Raw genomic sequence first — 21,465 nt, 5'->3', positions numbered from 1 at the left:
TTCCAAAAACAACCTGACCCCAGATGAACATATTAAATTTTAATTTAAACAAAGCTTTAATTTCCTAGAATATAAAATTGGATTTTTACAAAATGAACCTGTGGAAGTTGTTTTTTTTTTTTTTTTTTTTTTTTTATTTTAAGCTTTTATTTAATGAATATAAATTTCCAGTGTACAGCTTATGGATTACAATGGCTTTCCCCTCCCATAACTTCCCTCCCACCCGCAACCCTCCCCTCTCCCGCTCCCTCTCCCCTTCCATTTGCATCAAGATTCATTTTCAATTCTCTTTATATACAGAAGATCAATTTAGTATAAAGGTTTCAACAGTTTGCACCCACATAGACACACAAAGTGAAACATACTGTTTGAGTACTAGTTATAGCATCAAATCAAAATGTACAGCACATTAAGGACAGAGATCCCACATGAGGAGCAAGTGTACAGTGGCTCCTGTTGTTGACCCAACAAATTGACACTCTAGTTTATGGCACCAGTAACCACCCTAGGCTGTCGTCATGAGTTGCCAAGGCTATGGAAGCCTTCCAAGTTTGCCGACTCTGATCATATTTAGACAAGGTCATAAAAGACAGAGTGAGAATAGTAACCAATGATCCTAAGAGTGGAATTTACCAGGTTTGAACAATTATACAGCATTAAGTGGGGAAGAGGACCATCAGTACACACAGGTTGGGAGTAGAGCCATTGGTGGTAGAGTAGAGGTTATGATTACAAAGGAATGAGGCCCAAGTACGCTAGACAGGGTCTAGAACAAAGGACAGAGTCATTCTTAGAGGAGCTAAGAAAGGTGCTGTCTAAGCTACAATTAAGTTTTCTGATTGAGAGGCAAATAGAACCTGATAGAAGGGGCTTGATAATAATCTGGTGGGCTTTAGGCCTTGTAAATTCAGAGGCCCAGACCTACCTATCTCTTCACGTGGGGTATATCCTAAGGGAGGTGTGAACCTCCTAGGGGAAGGCACTCTGTTGACTTTCATTACTTGGCTGGCCTGGGAGGAGAGCTGGCCAGGTAAAGGCAGGGGGCATCTCTAACAAGAAATTTACAGTTCTGCCTGCAGTGTTGCTGACCCTACTTGACCATCCCCTCAGCTGCAGTGGTCACTTTGGAAGTTGGGCTGAGTGAAGGGCTTTTCAGCTTAGAGCCAATAAGATCTGTGGCTCTGACCTGGGCATCCTTCGACTCCAGGGCAGGTCCATTTCCAGTGATCCAACTCTTGGCAGAGCTGCCAGGGCTCTTCACAAGCTGACTTCTGCTGAAGCCCAGGCTTACCACATTGAAAGCCACTGCAGTGGACTGGCCTGTTGGGTCTCCTTGAGGGCAGATCACTGTATAGATCAGCCATTAATAGGCCTGCCACCCATTGCTTCTGATGCCTAGCTTTCTTTTCCTCCTGGTTTGTGTTAAAGCAGACCAGAGGATGCAAGTCAAGGGAGTGCCCGTTTCCCATCTCTAATCTTCGGTGGCCTGAACTACAAGTCTATAGTCACAGGCATGTTCTGTAGTAGTTTTTCTAAGGTAGTCAATGCCCATGAGGAAAATTATATTCTCACTTTAAAACTTTCTTTCCCTTTGGTCTGAAAGGGAGGTTTTTTCTACTTACTGTATACTTTGCTGATGGCGAAGTGAATCTAGCTATGAGATTATTATTTAAGTTCTTATTTTGGCTATGCTATTACAGAAAAATGTTAGCCATCTCTTTTATAAGGTCTAAAGATTAAATTGTGCGTCCTACAGATTCCTTCATAATAGATTTAGTTTCCTACCTTGAAGAGAATAGAGAAATGAAAGAACAAGTTGGGCTTAGAAAAGAGAAATGAGGGAGCAAGTCCTAGATCGCTTGCTGACAATAGCAATATCACATGAATACTTAGCAAACAGTTTCAACCATTAGATAACAACTTAAGAAAACATTTACCAGAAGGTCCAATGCCTTCTATAAATTTTAAGAATCATGTATTTGAAAACACCTCTTAAATATCTAACATGGTGTAGTTTGTTTAACCAGCAAACTTAAGCACAACCATCTAAAATGTTTTTAGTTTCTTTCTACCAACAAGTTTAAAACATATGATACACAGATTCAGGTCACTCAAATTAAAATGTATCTTTGATTGATTTTAGCAGCTTAAATTTATGGACAATCTTATCTATAAGCCATTTAAAATAAGACTCTTAATAAAATTTCCCCATGTGGACATACAATATGTACACACATATAACATAGCATAATAGACCAATATAGCATTTTTAATAATAGCTTTTAAAATCTTTAACTCTTTTTGTAGATTGCCAATTGATTTGAATTGCTTTTTGTTTTTAGTAACCTCAGTTAACCATACTTTCTCTCAGTTGGTACTGTTGATACATTATTGGCTTCATCTGTTTACAGAGCCATCCCAAAGTACTGAATACAATGGAAGTGGCTGGAAAAAGTCCATAGGAACCCATAGGAGGACAGCTACACACAGAACCAACAACGCTTTAGTTTTATGAGCAGCAAATCATATATAACTGTGGATGACAAAAGACTTTAAGTCGCCATGTTTAAAATTATAAACTCATAGACCAAATTTGATCTTGTTACAAGGTGATTATTCAAATCTTTGAAAATAAGCACATATTTACATAACCCATAGCTCTTAATAAAAATTCAGCTGTTTTTGAACAATTAGCATTTTACAGACATCAAGAGAACATAATAGATTACTTTAACACATTGCTTTAACAGAGCATCAGAGTTTAATTCTATGTCAAAGAGAAATTGAGCTTCCTGTGATCTTTTGCTGTGAGGTTTCCTTCCTTTACCTTCTTTCATATTGGTGACCATGTTTCTGTGTTTCTGTGTGTAACACATCTTTAAGCATCTTTTGCAGGGCAGGATGAGTGGCAACAAATTCTTTCAGTTTCTGTTTGCTATGAAAAGTCTTAATTTCACCTTCATTCATAAATGAGAGCTTTGCAGGATATAGTATTCTGGGCTGGCAGTTGTTCTCTCTTAGTACCTGGGCTATGTCTTGCCATTCCCTTCTAGCTTGTAGGGTTTCTGATGAGAAGTCTGCTGTGAGTCTAATTGGAGATCCTCTAAGAGTAATCTGACGTTTCTCTCTTGCACATTTTAGGATCTTTTCTTTGTGTTTCACTGTGGTGAGTTTGATTACAACATGTCGTGGTGAGGATCTCTTTTGGTCATGTTTATTAGGGGTTCTATGAGCTTCCTGTACTAAGATGCCTCTGTCCTTCTCCAAACCTGGGAAATTTTCTGCTAGTATCTCACTGAAAATGCCTTCTAATCCTTTCTCCCTCTCCATGCCTTCAGGAACTCCTAGAACCCGAATGTTGGGTTTTTTAATAGTATCCTGTAGATTCCCGACAATATTTTTTAGATTTCTGATTTCTTCTTCTTTTCTTTTGTTTGCCTGTTTCCTTTCCTGTTCTCTGTCTTCTAAGTCCGATATTCTCTCTTCTGCTTCACCCATTCTGTTTTTAAGGCTCTCTAATGTGTTTGTCATTTGATCTATTGAATTCTTCATTTCATTATGATTTCTCGTCACTATCAGAGTTTCTTGTTCCACTAGTTGTTTCATTTCATTTTGAGTCCTCCTTAATATTTCATTTTCAAGAGAGAGATTTTCTATCTTGTCTATTAAGGATTTCTGTAGTTCAAGAATTTGTTTTTGAGAACTTCTTAATGTTCTTATCAATTTTTGGAGATCTGCTTCTTGTATTTCTTCGATCTCATCATCTTCATAATCTTGAATTGGGGTGTCTTTTTCATTTGGGGGCGTCATAGTGTCTTCCTTGTTCTTGTTAGCTTGGTTTTTGCGTTTGTTGTTTGGCATGTTGGAGATATTTGGTTTCTTCACTGTGGTGTTTTTTCTTGTTACACTATGGCTCTATATTAAGTGGACTGTCTGCTTTCGGTGGAGCCTTAGAGGCTTGAGATGAGTGTGGACTGAGAGCTGTGTTTGGTTCCTCAGGGCTGAGGGTGTGTCAAAGATGACACTCCCAGGTTAGGTGTGGTAAATCTCTCTCTCTTTTTTTGATTCAAAAGGGAAGTAATTCCGCACAGCTGAACGTAATTGGAGGTAGTTAGCAGGCAAATGATATACCCACAGGAGCCAGAGATCGGAAGCTCCCTCCCACGGACCACACAGGGAATCTGTGCTGCCCTCAGTGTGGGCTCCAACTCTCCTGCAGTCTCCCACTGGGTTGCCAAGTTAGATCCTAATCTCCTGTTATTTCACCCCTCCCCCCAGAGTCAGGTTTTTCTGCTAGGCTCAGGGCCGGTGCAGACCTGAGGTCGCCCTGCTTATGACGTATGTCCAAAATGGCGCCTGCTCTTTGTCTTGCTCGCCTTTGAGAGGTGAGCGGAGAGCGAGAGACTCGTGTCCGTGGAAGTTGTTTTTAAAAAATTGATCAGATGACTTCAGGTGCTTCAATTTTTTTTAAGATTGATTTATTTACTTTGAAAGGCAGAATTACAGAGAGAGAGAGAGAGAATATCTTCCATCTGCTGGTTCACTCCCCAAATGGTCCCCACAGCCACCCCTGGGCCAGGACAAAGCCAGGGTCCCCTGCATGGGTGCTGGGGCCCAAACACCTGGGCCATCTCCCAGCTGCTTTCCCAGGCCATCAGCAGGGAGCTGGATGGGAAGCTAAGCAGCTGGGACACAGGCCCATCTGGGATGGCGGTGTTGGCATCACAGGCGTTGGCTTTACCTGCTGCTCCACAGCATCACCCTTATATGAAAGCTCTTACAGTGATTTTCACTTAAACTCTGGTCTCTGTAGCCAAGCATCCTTTTCTAGGAGCAATTTTGGATGTGGGGGAGGCGTCTGACCTTTAGCACATGGAAGGGGTGTCAGTGTTGTGGGAACGCACACCGGATAGGTCATGGCTTCGTCTGAAACAGCCGGGAGCAGGCTTACTGGTGTTGGAATAGACAAGAACTGGCATCAACAGCAGGACAGGGGGCACCCTCTGATCTGCATCAGAATCTCAACCTCACAGTGCTTAGGGAGCAGACAAGGAGGTGTCACTGCCACCTTTGAGCCATCACTGTTAAATAGATAATAATAATGAACACCTTAAATTGGGTAGCAGGTACTATGCATTCAGTTCCTTATACAAGCAGACAGTTTACTTCCAAATGTTTTTTCCAATTTTCAGATGAAAGTTTTGAAGTATTAACCCCACATATACCAGGCTTCTTCACATGGTACTGTACATGTTTACAGTACCATGTAGTAATATAGCATTAGCTGAGAGATTTATAAGAATTGTAGCAACTTAGAATACAGGCTGATGTTTGGGGTGGTTCTCTGCTTTCTGCCTCATATAAGAGCACTTGAAAAAGTTTGTGGAAAAATAGAATTATATGTTTATTTTGATGCAAAAATTCTTAACCCATGCATAGTTTTTTTTTTTCATAGTGCATGTTTCCCTTGAACTTTTTGAAGATCCCTCACATGATTCATTCTTTCTTTCCCTAATTCCTTTATTCATTGCTACCACATACTTTTACTAAATGCTAGACACTCAGATTTCAACAGTCAGTAGGAAAAACTCCCTGCTGTAGAAAACCTTACTTACAGGTTCCCTGAAAGAGAAGAACAGCAATCAGAAAGCATAGCCAGGCTCCTACAGACCAACTCCCCACGTCAGTGCTTCTGGATTCTCTCCCCTTCTACGTGACCCAGTGCCCACCTTCCAGGACAGACAGATGTCCCTGAAGATGTAGACGAAAGCCAAGTGCTTTCTTCTTCATTTCCATTGCTAAAGTTATGTCCAACATGTCCTCACTACCACTAGCCTAGCCGTGTGTGTGTGTGTGTGTGTGTTGAAACCCAGCTGTAGCAGACATAAACAGGCAAGATTTGCAAGTAAGTTAATTCATAAGTGATTCGCCAAAGTTGGAGAAGAGGGCAGGATGGCTGATGATGTACTCCGCTGAAAGACTGAATACAGAGTAAAGTTTTTTCACAAGAAAGAAATAGATTATTATGTCCTTGGCTCATAGGTAGTTGTAGTCCAATTTCAACACATGAAGCCTGCAATCAGAACAGCTGTGGTTCATACAACAGATCATGGACAGGTCTAAGCCATTTACCCAAAGCTCAGAGAAGCAGCTGGCGGATGGCACAGCAGTGGCCACACCCCCACACGTTCATGAACTCATTCACTCGACCAACACTCACTCAGTCTCAGGCATTCCAACAGCAGTAGTGGTCAAACACTGTCCACTGTGAGACAGCTCACTCAGCATTTCAATGCAGTATTCACAATAACCCTATAGGTACATGAGACACAAAACAGCAAAGTGACGCGTAAGTGACGAAACAGAGGCCCTGGAAGAACGTAGTGGGTGACAGCCCCAGCCCTCAAAGAGCTCACAGTCTGGACCGGAGGACCCAGAACAAAGGAGCAGTCCATCGAGGGTGAACCTTACTCTGGCAGGGCTGGGCACACAGGGTTCTGGACTCCAGGTGACAACTCACTGATGGTCAAGCATCCCTTGACCTGCCTTCTTCTCTCCTCCTCATTTTAGGATCAAAGTCAAATCTTCAAATGTTTTCCTTCTAGCTAGTGGTCCCCCTCCCTCCTTTATGTTTGTGGGATCATTACATCCAGCTTAAAAAGAAGATGTGTCGATTCTATTCTCTGTAAGACATTGTTAAAGGGGTAGAAATTCAAATGCCACGCAGGTGGGGACTGTGCTGAGTACAGCATTCTCCGACGGGCTGCGCTCCACAGAGGCCTGATGGCATCACATCGTGCTAAGTTTCATGGGAAGAAGACTACATTTTTTTCTAGATTTTTTTCTCAATTTTTTACTAAAGGAAATGAATCCATATGATTTGAACATAGGAGTACTGTAAAAGGGAAGCAAAACATTCCTTAGGCTGAAATTAACCTATGGATTCCAGCGTGTGATTCCTGTTGGGAAGAGAATAAAGTCTGGTTTGTGCCCATGGGGAACTCATAACATACAATAACACGTAACAGGAAGAGACAGCAAAGATGATAATGTGAGAAAAAGTTGGTAAATAGAGCAAAAGGCCATAGATCGTGCGGTCACAGAACACAATTAGCACTTTCACCTGAGATGCATCCAAGCAGCAACGACTGTGCTTGCCTTGAAGAACTGCAACGATTTACAGGTGTTACAAGGAAGCAAGGGCCTTGAAGGCACAGAAAATGAAACAAGCGAGGCTGCACAGGTGCAAACGTGCAGGTTGCGTATGGGCAGAGATGAGAGGACACTAAGGTTCTGTCACAGACCGTGAAGGGCTCGAGTGAAAGATGTGAAAGGTGAGGTGGAGCAGCCTGCGTAGAACTGTGTGGCCCAGGTGATAAGTTGGTTCTGTAGGGTACAGCTCCATGCTGCGCACGTACTCACGATGGCACGTATCCTTGAGTAAAGAAAATAAAATAAAACTTGATAGTCCAAAAATGGGGAAAAGCTCTACACCGTAACAGTCTCCACGATTCTCAAGCTGTATTCATAGAACCTGTCTAGCTGTGTCAATCCAGCTTGCTTTATTCCAAACTTTGTTTTTAAAGCACTTCATGTTATCCTAAGAAGAACGGAAAATTCATGAAACATGGCCGTATGCAACAGGGAAGTCATTTTGGCCACGATGAGTGGAGTGATGGGAGACTCATGGTTGTGTCACTTTGGAGGCAGGAGAGCCAAGGAGGGAGACTGGGTACAGAGCATCCTCTGAACGCCCGTCCCAGAAGCCCACAGTCATTAACCACAATGGCTCCCTCCTCCTCAGAGGTGCTGCTCCTATGAATGCATGTGGCAGACCAGAACTGGGCTAATTGCAACCATCTACACCCAGCAGAGAGGCAGATATTCAGGAGCCAGCACTGGCTACACCCCTTCCTGGCCTCCCAACTGCCTCTTCTCTTGTTATCCCTTCTTTCTTTCTCTTCTGCCCTTGCCTTTGTTGTCTAGTACTTGGCAAATGCCCTACAATTCCACCTTGAAAGAAAACAAACTTGAAACTTGAGTGTTGCCATTAAATCAGTTCAAAGAATCAAATTTAACTTACCTTGCCTTTGGGCGCTCTGCCCTTTTCATTAATATATGTTATTAGCTAGAAACAACAAAGCAAGCAGGTGATTGGCTGTGTGGGATTTTGAAAGAGGGAGGGGAACAGAATGGGATTTCATGCCCAAACCCTACTTTCTTCTCCTTTCCTGAGTTCTAAGCACATAAGGATCAATAACCAAGAGAACACAAATTTTAGTTTTTGCTCCTGAACGAGCAGGTGCCTGATCCCTTAACAAGACCTCCCTGACAATTCACAGACTTGGGCATAGGCCAGAAGCCCAAAAAGGCTTCGGTTTCTCACAACACCTCCACATGGCTGAGCAGATTCGAAGCCTACTTACCCGCCCACTGGGGGCAGCCTGCAGACCAGAAACCAAAAGGTGGGCCAAGGGCAACCCTGAGAAACTGGTCCCTCCCTCAGTCAGCCACTAGAGGTACAGGAACTCCTGTCTCTTTAAAAAATTCTACAAGCTTGCCAATTAGGGGAAAAGGTCAAGTGAAGGTCAGGCTCTGCCAATCAGACCTGCAGCTTCTCCTCCAGGAGGAGGAAATTAAGATGTGGGGAGCGGAGGACAAAAGTTCCCTTCTCAGAGGGCCGAGACGCAGACCCGCTCGGAACAGGATCTCATTTTAGGGGAAGCTGAACAAATTTCCTTCCCTCCCACGGTTCTTTCTCCAATGAGACATCAAGTTCTGTCGTTAATCAGTTATTCAGGATGTCCTCCAGGCTCTCTTTGCACAAGACTGTCCTTGAGGAAGGGAATGGATGATGAGAGCTGTTTGGGGACTGCGAGGGAGGAGTGGGGAGTAGGAACGGGGAGGTACGGTACGCTGAGGAGAGAATGGAGGAAGGGTCAAAGGACCAGGAAGAGCCCCCAGGACAACCGTGTCTACCTCGGAAGTACAGCCCTGGTTGGATGAGGAAATGTGAACACCATAGTTCTGTGCGCATCCAACCACTAACTTTCTCCATCCGGCTCAAGGGTGGCTGTGGGTGAAGTTCTGGATGTTAACAATGCCACATCCCCCTGCTTTCTAAGTACAAATACCAAATAGGAAATATAGGCATTTTTATGCAGGATAGTCGCTCGCACACATGTGTGTGTGAACTGCAAAAAACTTCAAGGAAAATACCTGCTATGCTATGCATAGCACACATGCGGTCTCTGCCTCTGTGAGCCCAGGTCAGAGACTCTCAAGGTAGCACGTTCTGTCCTCACTATCAAATGACTAAGCCTTTATCCTTGTGTACTGAAATAAATTTGTGTTTTAATTCCACTTTTCCACACTTTTTGAGGTACCCTGTGTGTGTCTGTCTGTCTGTGTGTGTAACTGTTATGTTTAAGGGCTATGTTGGAATGCTATCATCAAGATAATTTTATCTACTTCAATAATTTGACACAATTGGCAGACGAGCAGAAGCAAGTCTCAAATGAGCAAAACTGATTTTGGGGTTCACCAGTTTAGAAGAATTAAGGAATATTTCTTAAAAGGGACAAAATAAACAGATTTACAGTACTCTTAGCACCATTATTTTTAGAATAATTCAAAAATAGAAATATTTATGTTGAAGTTATAACCTTGCGAAAGGGATATTTCCTTCCTTCCTTCTTTCCAGGGGCGGGGAGGACCATAACCCTTTGAGGACGACAGGGTTTGAAATTCCTTAGCAATGTGAGCCTACACTTGTGACCTGACACGTCACTTGAAGTCCGTGGTTCCCTAACACAGCTCCTCTCTGAAGCCAGAAGACTAAGCTATGCCACAGTGGCTTAGGAAACACATGACAACTTAACAATACTCCAGCCTGCTGGCAGGAGAAGTGATTTATTTTCGCTGTTGTCTCTTTATGTGATACTACACAGAGAGTCAAATGCATGCCCATGCATGAATAAAGCAAGAGAACAGAAATTAATTTGTTTCACCTATAGAAATTTCAGTTACTGCATGCTAAGCTGCTGTGCTTATCTTTAGAAAGTTCATCCTCACAGGCGGAATAAAATTTCTGCTCTTCTGCTTTTTATAGTGAGAAGTCTATTGTTTGCTTAAAAATGGGAAAGCTCATGGCATTAAGTATTCTTGTTCCTATGATCACATTCTTTAGAATATTAGCCCTGCTACCAAGTTTCCAACCCCTTTTTTTTTCTGATTTGGACTGCTGACTTTACGCTAGCATCCCTAAATGGGGTTTTTTCAACCATTTGCACCTGCTGTCCACATGGTGCCCTCTCCTGTGCACATAGCTCTGAGACACAGCAGGTGGAGAATCCATTTAAAGACACAGCAACGAGAACCTGGTGACTTTTTTTTTTTTTAAGTCACAGCTATATATATTTTGTGTTGGGGAAAGCCTATTTTTCTCTTCTTTTTTTACTCTCTGCTCCACTACGTGACATCATCACATTAAAAACCATGGGGACAGGTTAAATTTGCCTTTGGAATTCACAATTGCCATCGCACGACTGAAAGCTCCTGGTGAGTGTGGTGGAGTTGCTCAGGTCCTCAGGGTTGTGCTGGAACCAGGAACTGAATGGAAGGGATGTCCCACAGAGACTCCACTTCACTCTGCCTGGCAATGAAGTCCAGTGCTGGGCGTGCAGCTAAGAGCTGCGTTTCTCCTACTCCTGCTGCGGGCGAGAATCTGCTTCTTTCCTTGGAGGTGATTGGCAGGGAGGAGCTTCCAGCTGGGTGACTGCTTGTCCCAAAGGCGGAGAAAGGGAAACCCTGAAGAGCTGTGGGGAAGGGGGCTCTGTGGTAGAGGAGCTGGGAAGCACCCCGCCCCCCGCCCCCACACCCCGCCAAGCAAAGCTCTTGGTGACTGGGGAAAGCTGAGGACAGTGGAGGTGGAAATGACTGGAGACACTCCTCCCTCAGGAGGGCGTGGCCCTAATTTATCTGGCTGAAGTATTCTTAATTCACAAAGGGGGTTACAATTTTCAAAGCATTTCTAGAATTCCAGACTTTGGTTTCCCGAGAGCAGGATTTCTCAGCATCAGCGTGGTTGACATTTTGGGGGAGCTGCACTTCCTTGCCCTGAAGGCACATGCCGAGCTCTGTGGTGTGGCGAGAGCATCCCTGGCCTCTCTGTACCCACTGGATGTGACCAGTATCCTCCTCCCTAGACCAGTGATTCTCAACCTTGGCTCCATAGTAACACAGTACATGTCAAGGTGCTGGTGTCAAGCCTCATTTTTAAGATTTTTTTTTTTTTGACAGGCAGAGTGGATAGTGAGAGAGAGCGAGACAGGTCTTCCTTTTTGCCGTTGGTTCACCCTCCAATGGCCGCTGCGGCCGGCTCATCAGCTGATCCAAAGCCAAGAGCCAGGTGCTTCTCCTGGTCTCCCATGGGGTGCAGGGCCCAAGGACTTGGGCCATCCTCCACTGCCTTCCCTGGCCATAGCAGAGAGCTGGCCTGGAAGAAGGGCAACCGGGATAGAATCCGGCGCCCAAACTGGGACTGGAACCCGGTGTGCCGGCACCACAGGTGGAGGATTAGCCTGTTAAGCCATGGCGCCAGCCAAGATTCTTATTTAATTGGTCTATATCATGGCCATGATTCTCACCTGCCTGGGATGGAGGGGTCTGATGAACAGTTTAAGCATTTGGCAAACACTTACTATGTATCCAGCATCACCCCAGATGACAAAAGGACAAAGATGAACGAGACGTTGTCCCCATTCCTTGAAGAGATGGACACACAAATGAACTATTTTTCAATAAACTGCAGTCACATCCCTCCATTGAAATGCACAGCACACCACATCCACACAGAGGAAGTGGATAGCTTACTGGCACAGTGTCTGAAACTTGTTGCCCAGTACTAAAACCCTCAGCAAGTAGAATTATACATTCATGATCTTGGGCTAAGTAAAGACTTCTTAGAGTAATAAAAGCATTAACCATAAAGAATTCATAAACTGGAAATTGGGCACTAAAATTTAGAATGTGTGTTTATCCAACAACATTTGTTAAGCAGGTTAAAAGGCAAGCAACAGGTGTGAGAGGATATTTGGAAGACATGTTTCTGAAAAGGACTCATATCCAGGAAATCCAATACAGGCAAGACTAGAAAGGGAATTTTGTAACAGAGTATTTCTAAAGATCTAACTACCATATAGAAAGGCACTCACTATCATTAGGTGTCTGAAAAATCGGAATTAATAACCAATGGGATCCCACTACATTTCTACCCCATAATAGCTACCACACCACAATATCTAAAATGACTTCAACATTAAGGATGTAAAAACCCCTGGAACACACATACATTATGATTTTACTATTACATGTGTACACATATATACATACACTTTTACAAACGTATTTAGCAGGAATCCATCCATGTGAACTCCAGGAGTTACACACAAGAGTCCTCCAAGGGTCAGGTAGCGTCACTCAACCCCTGCCCATGCATTGGTCTCAGGCATGCCGACGGCATCCTGATGTAAACACCTGTGGTTCTCTGTGTTCTGTGCCTGTCTGGGCACACCAGCTTGCTGTACCTAAAGCTAGAATAGACCAAGTATGCCATGAAGCTGTCCCTCCTGGTGTAGCCATCAACAAATGACAAAGTGAAAGGTGTTCAGGCTCCAACTCCAGCTCTTCCTCGTCATCCATGGGACCTCAGGGAATGGAGACCCTTCTGCTGTCAGAGTAGCTGGTTCATCAGTGCACCTGCATTGGACTCTCCAATCAGAGCTTATTTCTCCATTGCCCTGTAACCTTGAAACTATTTGAACTCAAACTTGGTATTAGGGATTATTTCTGGGATAACCCAGCTAAAGATCCAGCATTCTTCATGTTAAACTAAAAACTGAAAGGAAATCCTTAGAAAAGAAATGCCCACCATCAGAAGAATAGCTAGATTAATCACAGGATTGCCAGAGTTTAACACCATGCAACAATAGAATGTGAGCCAACCCTAGCTTCTCACGGCTACATGGATAAATCTCACAAAGTTTGATCTTGAGCAAAAGTTGGCAGATACAAAATAATATACCCTTCATGCTTATATTACCATAAAGTTTATTATCTTGCAAAAATAGCCCACAGTGTGGCTGAGTTGTGCCCCCCAAAAAAAGATGTCACAGTCATACCCCTGGCACCCCAGAAGGTGACCTTATTTTGGAAATAGGGTCTTTGCACATATAACCAAGTTAAAAATGAGGTTATTCTGGTGGGCCACAATCCATAAATGGCATTCTTATAAAAATAGAAAAATGTTAATGGAGAGAGAGAGAGAGATGTGGGGGTACACCATGCAAATGCAAACTATTGAAATCTTTACTTAGTATAGAGTTGGTATATATATAAAGATAATTAAAAATTAATCTTAATGATGAATGAGATGGGAGAGGAAGTAGGAGATGGGATTGGAGTGGGGGTGGGAGAGCGAGTACGGGGGGGAGGGGAGAAGAACCGCTATATTCCAAAAGCTGTACCTATTAAATTTGTATTCATTAAATAAAAGCTTTCAAAAAAAAAAAAAAAAAGGAACACCAAAGAGGGCCAGCCAACCAGCAGAAGCCAGGAGAGAGGCCTAGGCCAGTTTCTCCCTCACAGCCAATAGATGAAACCAACCCTGCCTGCCAGTACCCGACACCACGCATACCGTGAGACAGTGAATCTCTGCCAACTGAAGCCAGCCAGCCTGCAGTACTTCACACTGCAGTGCTAGCAAATCTACACAACACTCGCATAAGATGTGACGGCAGCAGCTGCCTTCCAGAACAGGAAGGGAAGTAGGGCAGGAACAAGAACAAGGGAACTGGTAATGTTCTAGTGCTAACAGCCTTAGTGCGACATGTCTTTTTACCACTTTGTCATAATTCATTTTTTAGAATATTCTGCATATGTAAGTTATGTTTCAATGAAAAGTGTTTAAAAATTTGAATTCAGAACAGATGAGCAAAAACCAGTACAGTATGTAATGAGAACAGGAGCTGGAGCGAAGAGGGCAGAAAAACATGATTAGCGCTGACCTCTGTCAAAAAAGGGTCCCTAAATCCAAGATTCCGTGTGCACTACAAGAGCTGCAGCAAAAATAAATACAGTAAACCAAACCCTGGCCCTGGATGTGGATGGAGGAGAGGGGGTAGGGATGGGAGCTCACTGGCTTCCACGCTCACCGGCTCCCACGCTCACCGGCTTCCACTCACCGCTCTTTTCTCGGTGCCTTGCCTCTTTCATTCCCAGTGTGTGTGTAGATCTTTCCTGTCTGAGCTCCTTGCTGAGTGTGGGAAAGGACAGCACTACAATGCAGAATGTGGATCGCGAACCCAGTAAAGTCCATGATGAAGCCTCGGCCATGCTGGCTTTGCAGGAGAATGGAAGGGAGTCCTTTTCCCAAAGGCACGGAAGCCTCAAAACTCACAATGCTTTTCAGTATCTGTGCTCACATCTTAACTTCGTTCAGGTTGGAAACATGCTCAACGAACTTCACCTGCGCGCTGAGACGGCGACACCTGCAGATGTTACCCTCAGCTGATCTCGGTGAGAGAGGCCTCAGCCATTTCGTTCCTCATTAGTGGGTTAATCGCTGGCAGCCTGGAATCCTTTCTCACTCTTGAATTCCAACGCTGTGGAGAGGCCGTTTTCGGCCTTCTCATCTGCATTTTACTCCAGCTCATCAGAGTAGCCACACAACGTTGCAGACTTGGAGCCAGGTTGCCGGCAGGCGCTTCGCTGTGTTTCCAGGACTGCGAGCCCAGGCGGAGAAGGGCAGGTCCCCCTGTCTGCCTGGGAAGAGCCACGGTATCCTCTTGCCTTAGTTGGACTTCTGTCTGCGAGGGAAAAGAACAGCCAATTAAATTTTCTCCTGCCGTTGACCTGTGAAGTTTTCAAGGCTTGGACGCACCTCATCCCTACCAAATAGGTCCTGGGAGGGCCAGCCGCCTTGCTAGAGAACCTTTAAATGAATGCACAGGACACTGGGGTCAGCGCTAATTGGATAACGAGCTAAACCGAGGCAGCGTTCTCCTGACCCGAGGCCCCTTCAGGCTCCTTTCGGAAGTGAGGACCTGATTGTGAGGCTCGACAGTAGCGGCGGCTGGAAATGAGTTTCTGGAGAGGGCAGGCAAGTCTAAAAAGTCTGCCATCTTTCTGGGTGTTCTCCCCCGCCCCCCTTACAGTTACAGGTCTCTCAATCCTGCAACACCCGGGGTGGAGCTGTGATGCCCACTGCCCTGCTGACACCCACCTGGAGAGAGAGCAGCCTCCCCCGCCTGGCTCTGGAGATTGCTGGAGAGGCCTGTGGCCGGCCCACCGGGCTCCCATCATGCAGGCAACAAAGGGAATGCACGGGGCTTCGGGGCGCTCCACGTGCTAAAGTCCAGACCATCAGCTGTTCTCCTGGCAGGATACCTGCTAGGGACCGTCAACTTTTTCTCCTAAGTTCTTTCTTTCTCATTTTAGTGTAGGGCACTTCTGACAGTGGGCTTTTGTTTAGATTTTGTAATATATTTATGTACTTTGCTTTCTGTATTTAACGGATTTACACAGTAGGCCATATCTTGTTATATATTTTATACATCTAACAAAGAAACGTTGGTAAAGGGTAAACTTGGCTTAGAAAACAAAAGTCAGGGCAGGCATTGAGTCCAAACGTTTGACACTCGCATTCTAGATCGAGTGACTGGGTTCCTTATCCACTCCAGCTCCTAACCGCAGCTTCCCACTAATGCGCGCCCCAGGAGGCCGTAGTGATGGCCCCAGAGACTGGGTTTCTGCCACCCTCGTGGTGGAGCTGCATTGAATTCCCAGCCCTTGCCTTCGGCCTGGGCATGTGAGGAGTGAGCCAGCACAGGGAGTGTTCATTGTCTCGCAAATAAATGCATAAATAAATATTTATTATAAAAAAGACATCACAAAACTACTCTGGTTTATTCATCACACATATTTCAAGTACTTGTTCTAGTGTCTGACGCTTTATTATTTTCATAATTTACTTTCCAAGCTGTTCCGCCTGACTTTTTTTGATTACTCCTTTACTATTTCAACTTTGTCATTTCATCATTCTTAGCAAAATAACACATGCACATAACATTTACATGGACGTGACTTTCAAGAAAGAGCCAGTCCTTTGCCTCACCTTCCCCGGGCCAAGTCTGCTCCAACAAGTGACCACTTCAGCTCTGTCTTTCTAGATCACCTGCTAACTGGCCCTTGAATTCCACCCCAGAATCCTTTTGCTGCTGCATTTACTTTTCCTCCCGGCGTTTGCTCATGCTTTGAGACTGTTCTCACGTTTGTCCCTCAGTCCTGCTGCTGAGTTCCCACTTCTGCTATTTCATTTCCAAAGGGTTTCTTCTTGTCCTCTGCACATCGCTTTCGAAGAATCAGCTGAGCCTGACTCATGGATACCCGGGTATCTGAGCATGTTCACGTTTGCCTTTCGGTCCCTGCACTGTCTCTCTTTTTTCCTTGTTTCTTGTTCTGATTGTTTCCATTTCTCTCTTTCAGGTTAGAAGTTTATTCAGATGGCTGGTGATCCCTGATTGTCAATTTATGCTCTCTGTTTTTGTTATTTAACTTTTGAATTGATAATACCATCACATGCTACCTAATGTCTATAAAGGGATTCAGGAAAAACTCCCTTCCATCTACTCAATCCCTGTCCCTGCCCATAAGTAACCAGCATTTTTTGGTGTCTTTCTAGAGGTCTTTTATGCCCCAAAAAGAAAAGGTAATTTACTTCCCTCTTTTATGTAAAATATCACGCATTGCACATCTTGTTTTTCCACACATAACGTTGTGACTTTAGGCTTTATTAATATCTCGGTAATACATGGTGGAGAGCAGCTTCCTCGCTTCTTCGCACAGCCGTACTTCGGTTAATGAACTCTACTGGTGACCAACTCATTCAAATTCCATTTTTTCCTCAATGAACTGCACTGTAAATCCATCTGAAGGAGACACCCCACAGCGCGAGGTGTCACTTCGCAAACTGCTGGCAGATCGCCCTCCACCGGGAGTGTAGCAGCTAATGCACCCCCCAACCCTGAGAACGGGGAGAGAGTTCTGGCTTCACTTCAGCCTAGGTGGCAGGCGCAGGTCACAAATCCAAACTAGATCTGCTGTGCATCAGTTTCCTGTTGCTTCTGGGACAGATTGCCATGAGACCAGTGGCATGAAGTGACGTGAATCCATCATCTGACAGTCCTGGAGCTCAGAGGTCCCAAATGGCCCTCACTGGGCACAAAGCGACAGGTCTGCGGTGCCGCGTTCCCTTCGAGAGCCCTGGGCAGGAATCTGTCCCCTCGCCCTTTCCGGCTCCTGGAGGCTGCCGGGTTCCTTGGGCCCCTCTTCCTCTTCAAGGCCGGCGGTCAGCCTCGCCTCCCTCCCAGGGCATCGCTCTGAGGCTGACACGGCTGCCTGCCTCTTCCTCACTCATCGACCCTCGTGAGCGCTCGCAGTCTCCTAGGTGTCACAGGCTGGGCTCCCCACCCTCAGTCAGCTGGTCAGCAACCAGAATTGCTCTTTGCCACCCAACAGAACCCATTCCCAGCATCTGGAAGATGAGGACACAGACGTCTGCGGGGCCGTTATTCTGCCTCTGCCGACTGCATTTTCCTTCACTAACACTGATCATGTTTTGGCCTATCAATAGTCAGTGGTTGAGGAGATCAGTGACACTCAGGGTTGGCAGTGTTTTGGAGAGCGGCCTTTCCCGTACAACATTCACTGGAGTGTGCATTGTTAAAAGACAAACCTTTTTCAGGTTAGCAACCAGATACTCTGTAGTTAAATTTTTGAAGAACATACACTTTGACCCAGTAATTTCACTTCTATGAATTTGCTCTAAGGAAATAACTAGATGATGAGGTTCATGAAGTCAAACCCTTGGAAACAACCCAAATGTCTTTCTACACAACATAATTCTCTCTATACGTATAATTGATTTGTAGCCATTGAAAAACAAAGATATGAGGGGTCTTGAAAAGATGCATAGAAATGCATGTTATGGAAAAACTAAGAAACGTCAAGTTTTTGCACCAAAATAAACATCTTTTAATTCCTTTTCTATGAACTTTTTAAAATGCCTCAGATGATATAGATATAAAATACCCTCACTAGCTCGTGAAGTCCAAGTGTACATTACCAAGCAGTAGGTGAGTGCAATCATGCTTATAGCAGGTGTGGAAGTATGGGGAATGAGATGGAGGAGCAGGAGCAGGGTCAGGACTGGGCCAGAACTAAGGTTGGAAATCAGGTGGGAGAACTGGAAAACACCCCCTCCCTCCTCTCGTGTTTGCCCTCCGGGCCACTCAATAAGCCCACCTTGAAGAGCATCTCTCCTTTTTTTTTTTTTTTTTTTTTGAAAGAAAAAAAGTTTTTAATCCCCATTATCATTATCACTAACTTTTTGTGTTAAGCGCTGTGTACCAGGCTCTGAGCCTAGTGTGTTACAGGACTTAGCGGATCTTCACAGCAACTCTTACCCTCAATTTGCAAATTAGGACACAGGCAGAAAGGTGACGTGTCCAAGGATACACAAGCATGGAGCCTCGCACACAGTCTGTGTAACTCCCAAACCACGCACTCGTCTACTGCGTCTTCCCCTCTTGAAATGAACTGGGAGCCAATTCGCAAGTGCAGTGCAGTCCCACACAGACCTGTGATGGATTTGTGGTTGTGGCAGAAACGCTGTAGAGCCAGGCACAAGAGCCGGGCGAATGTCACACCCTAATCCATAACTATGTACAATTATTGTTCCTTGTTTAAAAGTGCTTTAATGCTTTTAAAAGTAAATGAGCTTGGGGCCGGCGCTGTGGCATAGGGGGTAAAGAAGGACAGGGTTAAGGACAGGCCACTTGGCTGAGCGCTGCTGACCACCTGCAGTGAGGAGCTTAGATTCCCCAAAGCACTGGTGCCTACCAGATATCCAGGTTGTATGTGTTTATGTGGATAGCAGTTGTGCTAGATAGAGACAGACACATGCATAGATGTAGTAAGAACAAATACACCCCAAAATAGTAAAATACTAGTGCTAAAGGATTTATAGGTGGATTTCAATTTTCTTCTCTGAATCTTCTGAACAGTTTGAAAGCAGTTTATCATACATAGAAAAATTTTTCTTCATTTGAAAGAAAAATATTCCTGGTAGTTTTATATTTCTATGAAAATATTTAAAATGAGACACATTTTGGTACACATGAGGACACATGAGGATTTTTAAAAGTTTTTGGAGGGGTGAGCATGTAGCCTACTGGGTAAGACACTGGTTAAGAGGCCCATATCCCACATCAGAGTACTTGGGTTCAACTCCTGGCTCCAGGTCCTGGCTCCAGCTTCCTGCTAATGCAAACCCTGGGAGGCAGCAGTGACTGCTCATGTAAATGGGCTCCTGTTACCCACCAGGGGGACCTGGGTTAAGTTCCCAGCTCCCAGCTTTGACTGTGGCCTAGCCCAGCTATTGTGAGCATTTGGGAAATGAACTAGCAGAAGGAAGATCTCTCTTCCTGTCTCCCTCTCTGTCTGGCTCTCAAATATATAATTTCAACTTGTGGAAAATACATAGCTTGAAAAAACTAAACAATGATTTCAATTTTTCCAAACCTCAAATAAACTTACCTTTTATTTTCCATGAACCTCTTCAAGTACCCTCCCATAAATATGTAATAAGAATGAGGCACAAAGGTTTGCCCACGTCCTCTTGTGAACTCTTGCAAGGAAAGTCTATTTACAGAGCACATAGAATAAGACTGTGTGTGTGTACCAGTTCTTCCTGTTCCATATCGAGCCCCTTTGAAGGCACTACTGTACTGTACTCATGGTGGTCACTGGACCTCAACACCCAGCAGACACTCAGTATTGTCTGGTGGATGTATCTGTGAACACACCAAGTACTCTTGTAGTTTTTGATACATAAATTTCAGTGCTAACTGCTGAAATGATTCCAGCCTTGGAACCCCATGCCCTGTTAGGTCAGTCTGGCTAAGCGTATGGCATAATGTAATCAACCAACCTCACATAAGATACTTAAACAAGCGTTCTCTTTTTGCTTTTCATTTCTGTATTCAGCTCCATTCAACCCCAATAAAGGCGTGGACAGCATCGTCAAGTTCGACACTTTCGGAGACGGCATGGGGCGGTACAACGTGTTCAACTTCCAGCACATGGGTGGGAAATATTCCTACCTGAAGGTTGGTCACTGGGCAGAAACCTTATCACTAGATGTTGACTCCATCCACTGGTCTCGGAACTCACTCCCCGTTTCCCAGTGCAGTGACCCCTGCGCCCCCAATGAAATGAAGAACATGCAGCCAGGCGATGTCTGCTGCTGGATTTGCATCCCCTGTGAGCCCTATGAGTACCTGGCTGATGAGTTCACCTGTATGGATTGTGGGCCCGGGCAGTGGCCCACTGCAGACCTATCCGGATGCTACAACCTTCCCGAGGACTACATCAAGTGGGAAGATGCCTGGGCCATTGGCCCGGTCACCATTGCCTGCCTGGGGTTTATGTGCACAAGCATAGTTGTAACCGTTTTTATCAAGCACAACAATACACCCTTGGTGAAAGCATCAGGCCGGGAACTGTGCTACATCTTGCTGTTTGGGGTCGGCCTGTCCTATTGCATGACGTTCTTCTTCATTGCCAAGCCGTCCCCAGTCATCTGTGCACTGCGCCGACTGGGGCTGGGCACCTCCTTCGCTATCTGCTATTCAGCCCTGCTGACCAAGACAAACTGCATCGCCCGCATCTTCGACGGGGTCAAGAATGGCGCTCAGAGGCCCAAGTTCATCAGCCCCGGTTCTCAGGTGTTCATCTGTCTCGGTCTGATACTGGTGCAGATCGTGGTCGTGTCCGTGTGGCTCATCCTGGAGACTCCAGGCACCAGGAGGCACACGCTTCCAGAAAAGCGCGAAACGGTCATCTTGAAATGCAACGTCAGAGACTCCAGCATGCTGATCTCTCTCACCTACGATGTGATCCTGGTGATCCTATGCACTGTGTATGCCTTCAAAACGCGGAAGTGCCCAGAAAATTTCAACGAAGCCAAGTTCATAGGTTTTACCATGTACACCACATGCATCATCTGGTTGGCCTTCCTCCCTATATTTTATGTGACATCAAGTGATTACAGAGTAAGTCTCCAGTCGGTTTCTTCTTTTCCTTGTTATTTTGTCCTGCTGCTATTTCACTGTGTGGGATTTAAAATAGACTCCATTTGCTTCATGTCAGAAAGGAGTGCAGTACTTACAAATGCCATGATGAACGTCCATAGTACAGGTGCAAATTAATGCAGTATACTTTCAAAACATGCAGGTGGTCTATGTGGTAGGCACAGGGAGTAAGATAAATGTCAATGGTATGGCCACTCAAGTAATTCATCATCTATGGGAAAGAAAATGTAATACACACACACACACACACATT

At 44.8% G+C, this 21,465-nt stretch overlaps 1 protein-coding gene across 2 annotated transcripts in view; it reads left to right on the top strand.

The window, feature by feature from the left end:
- GRM3 (glutamate metabotropic receptor 3) overlaps positions 1–21,465 on the top strand; it is a 91,724-nt gene that overhangs the window by 48,972 nt on the left and 21,287 nt on the right. Inside the window, exon 3 of one of the 2 annotated variants that reach the window (XM_062179107.1) lies at positions 20,107–21,173. The exons of the other annotated variant lie outside the window; for it this stretch is intronic. Within the exon in view, the coding sequence (XP_062035091.1) occupies positions 20,107–21,173 (1,067 nt within the window). The remainder of the gene's footprint in view (positions 1–20,106; positions 21,174–21,465) is intronic. 2 annotated transcript variants of the gene reach the window in all.

This window comes from Lepus europaeus, chromosome 20, assembly GCF_033115175.1.
Source record: "Lepus europaeus isolate LE1 chromosome 20, mLepTim1.pri, whole genome shotgun sequence".
NCBI classification, from domain to species: Eukaryota; Metazoa; Chordata; class Mammalia; order Lagomorpha; family Leporidae; genus Lepus; species Lepus europaeus.
Note: the sequence above shows the minus strand (reverse complement) of the source record. Positions and strands in the feature narration are given on the sequence as shown.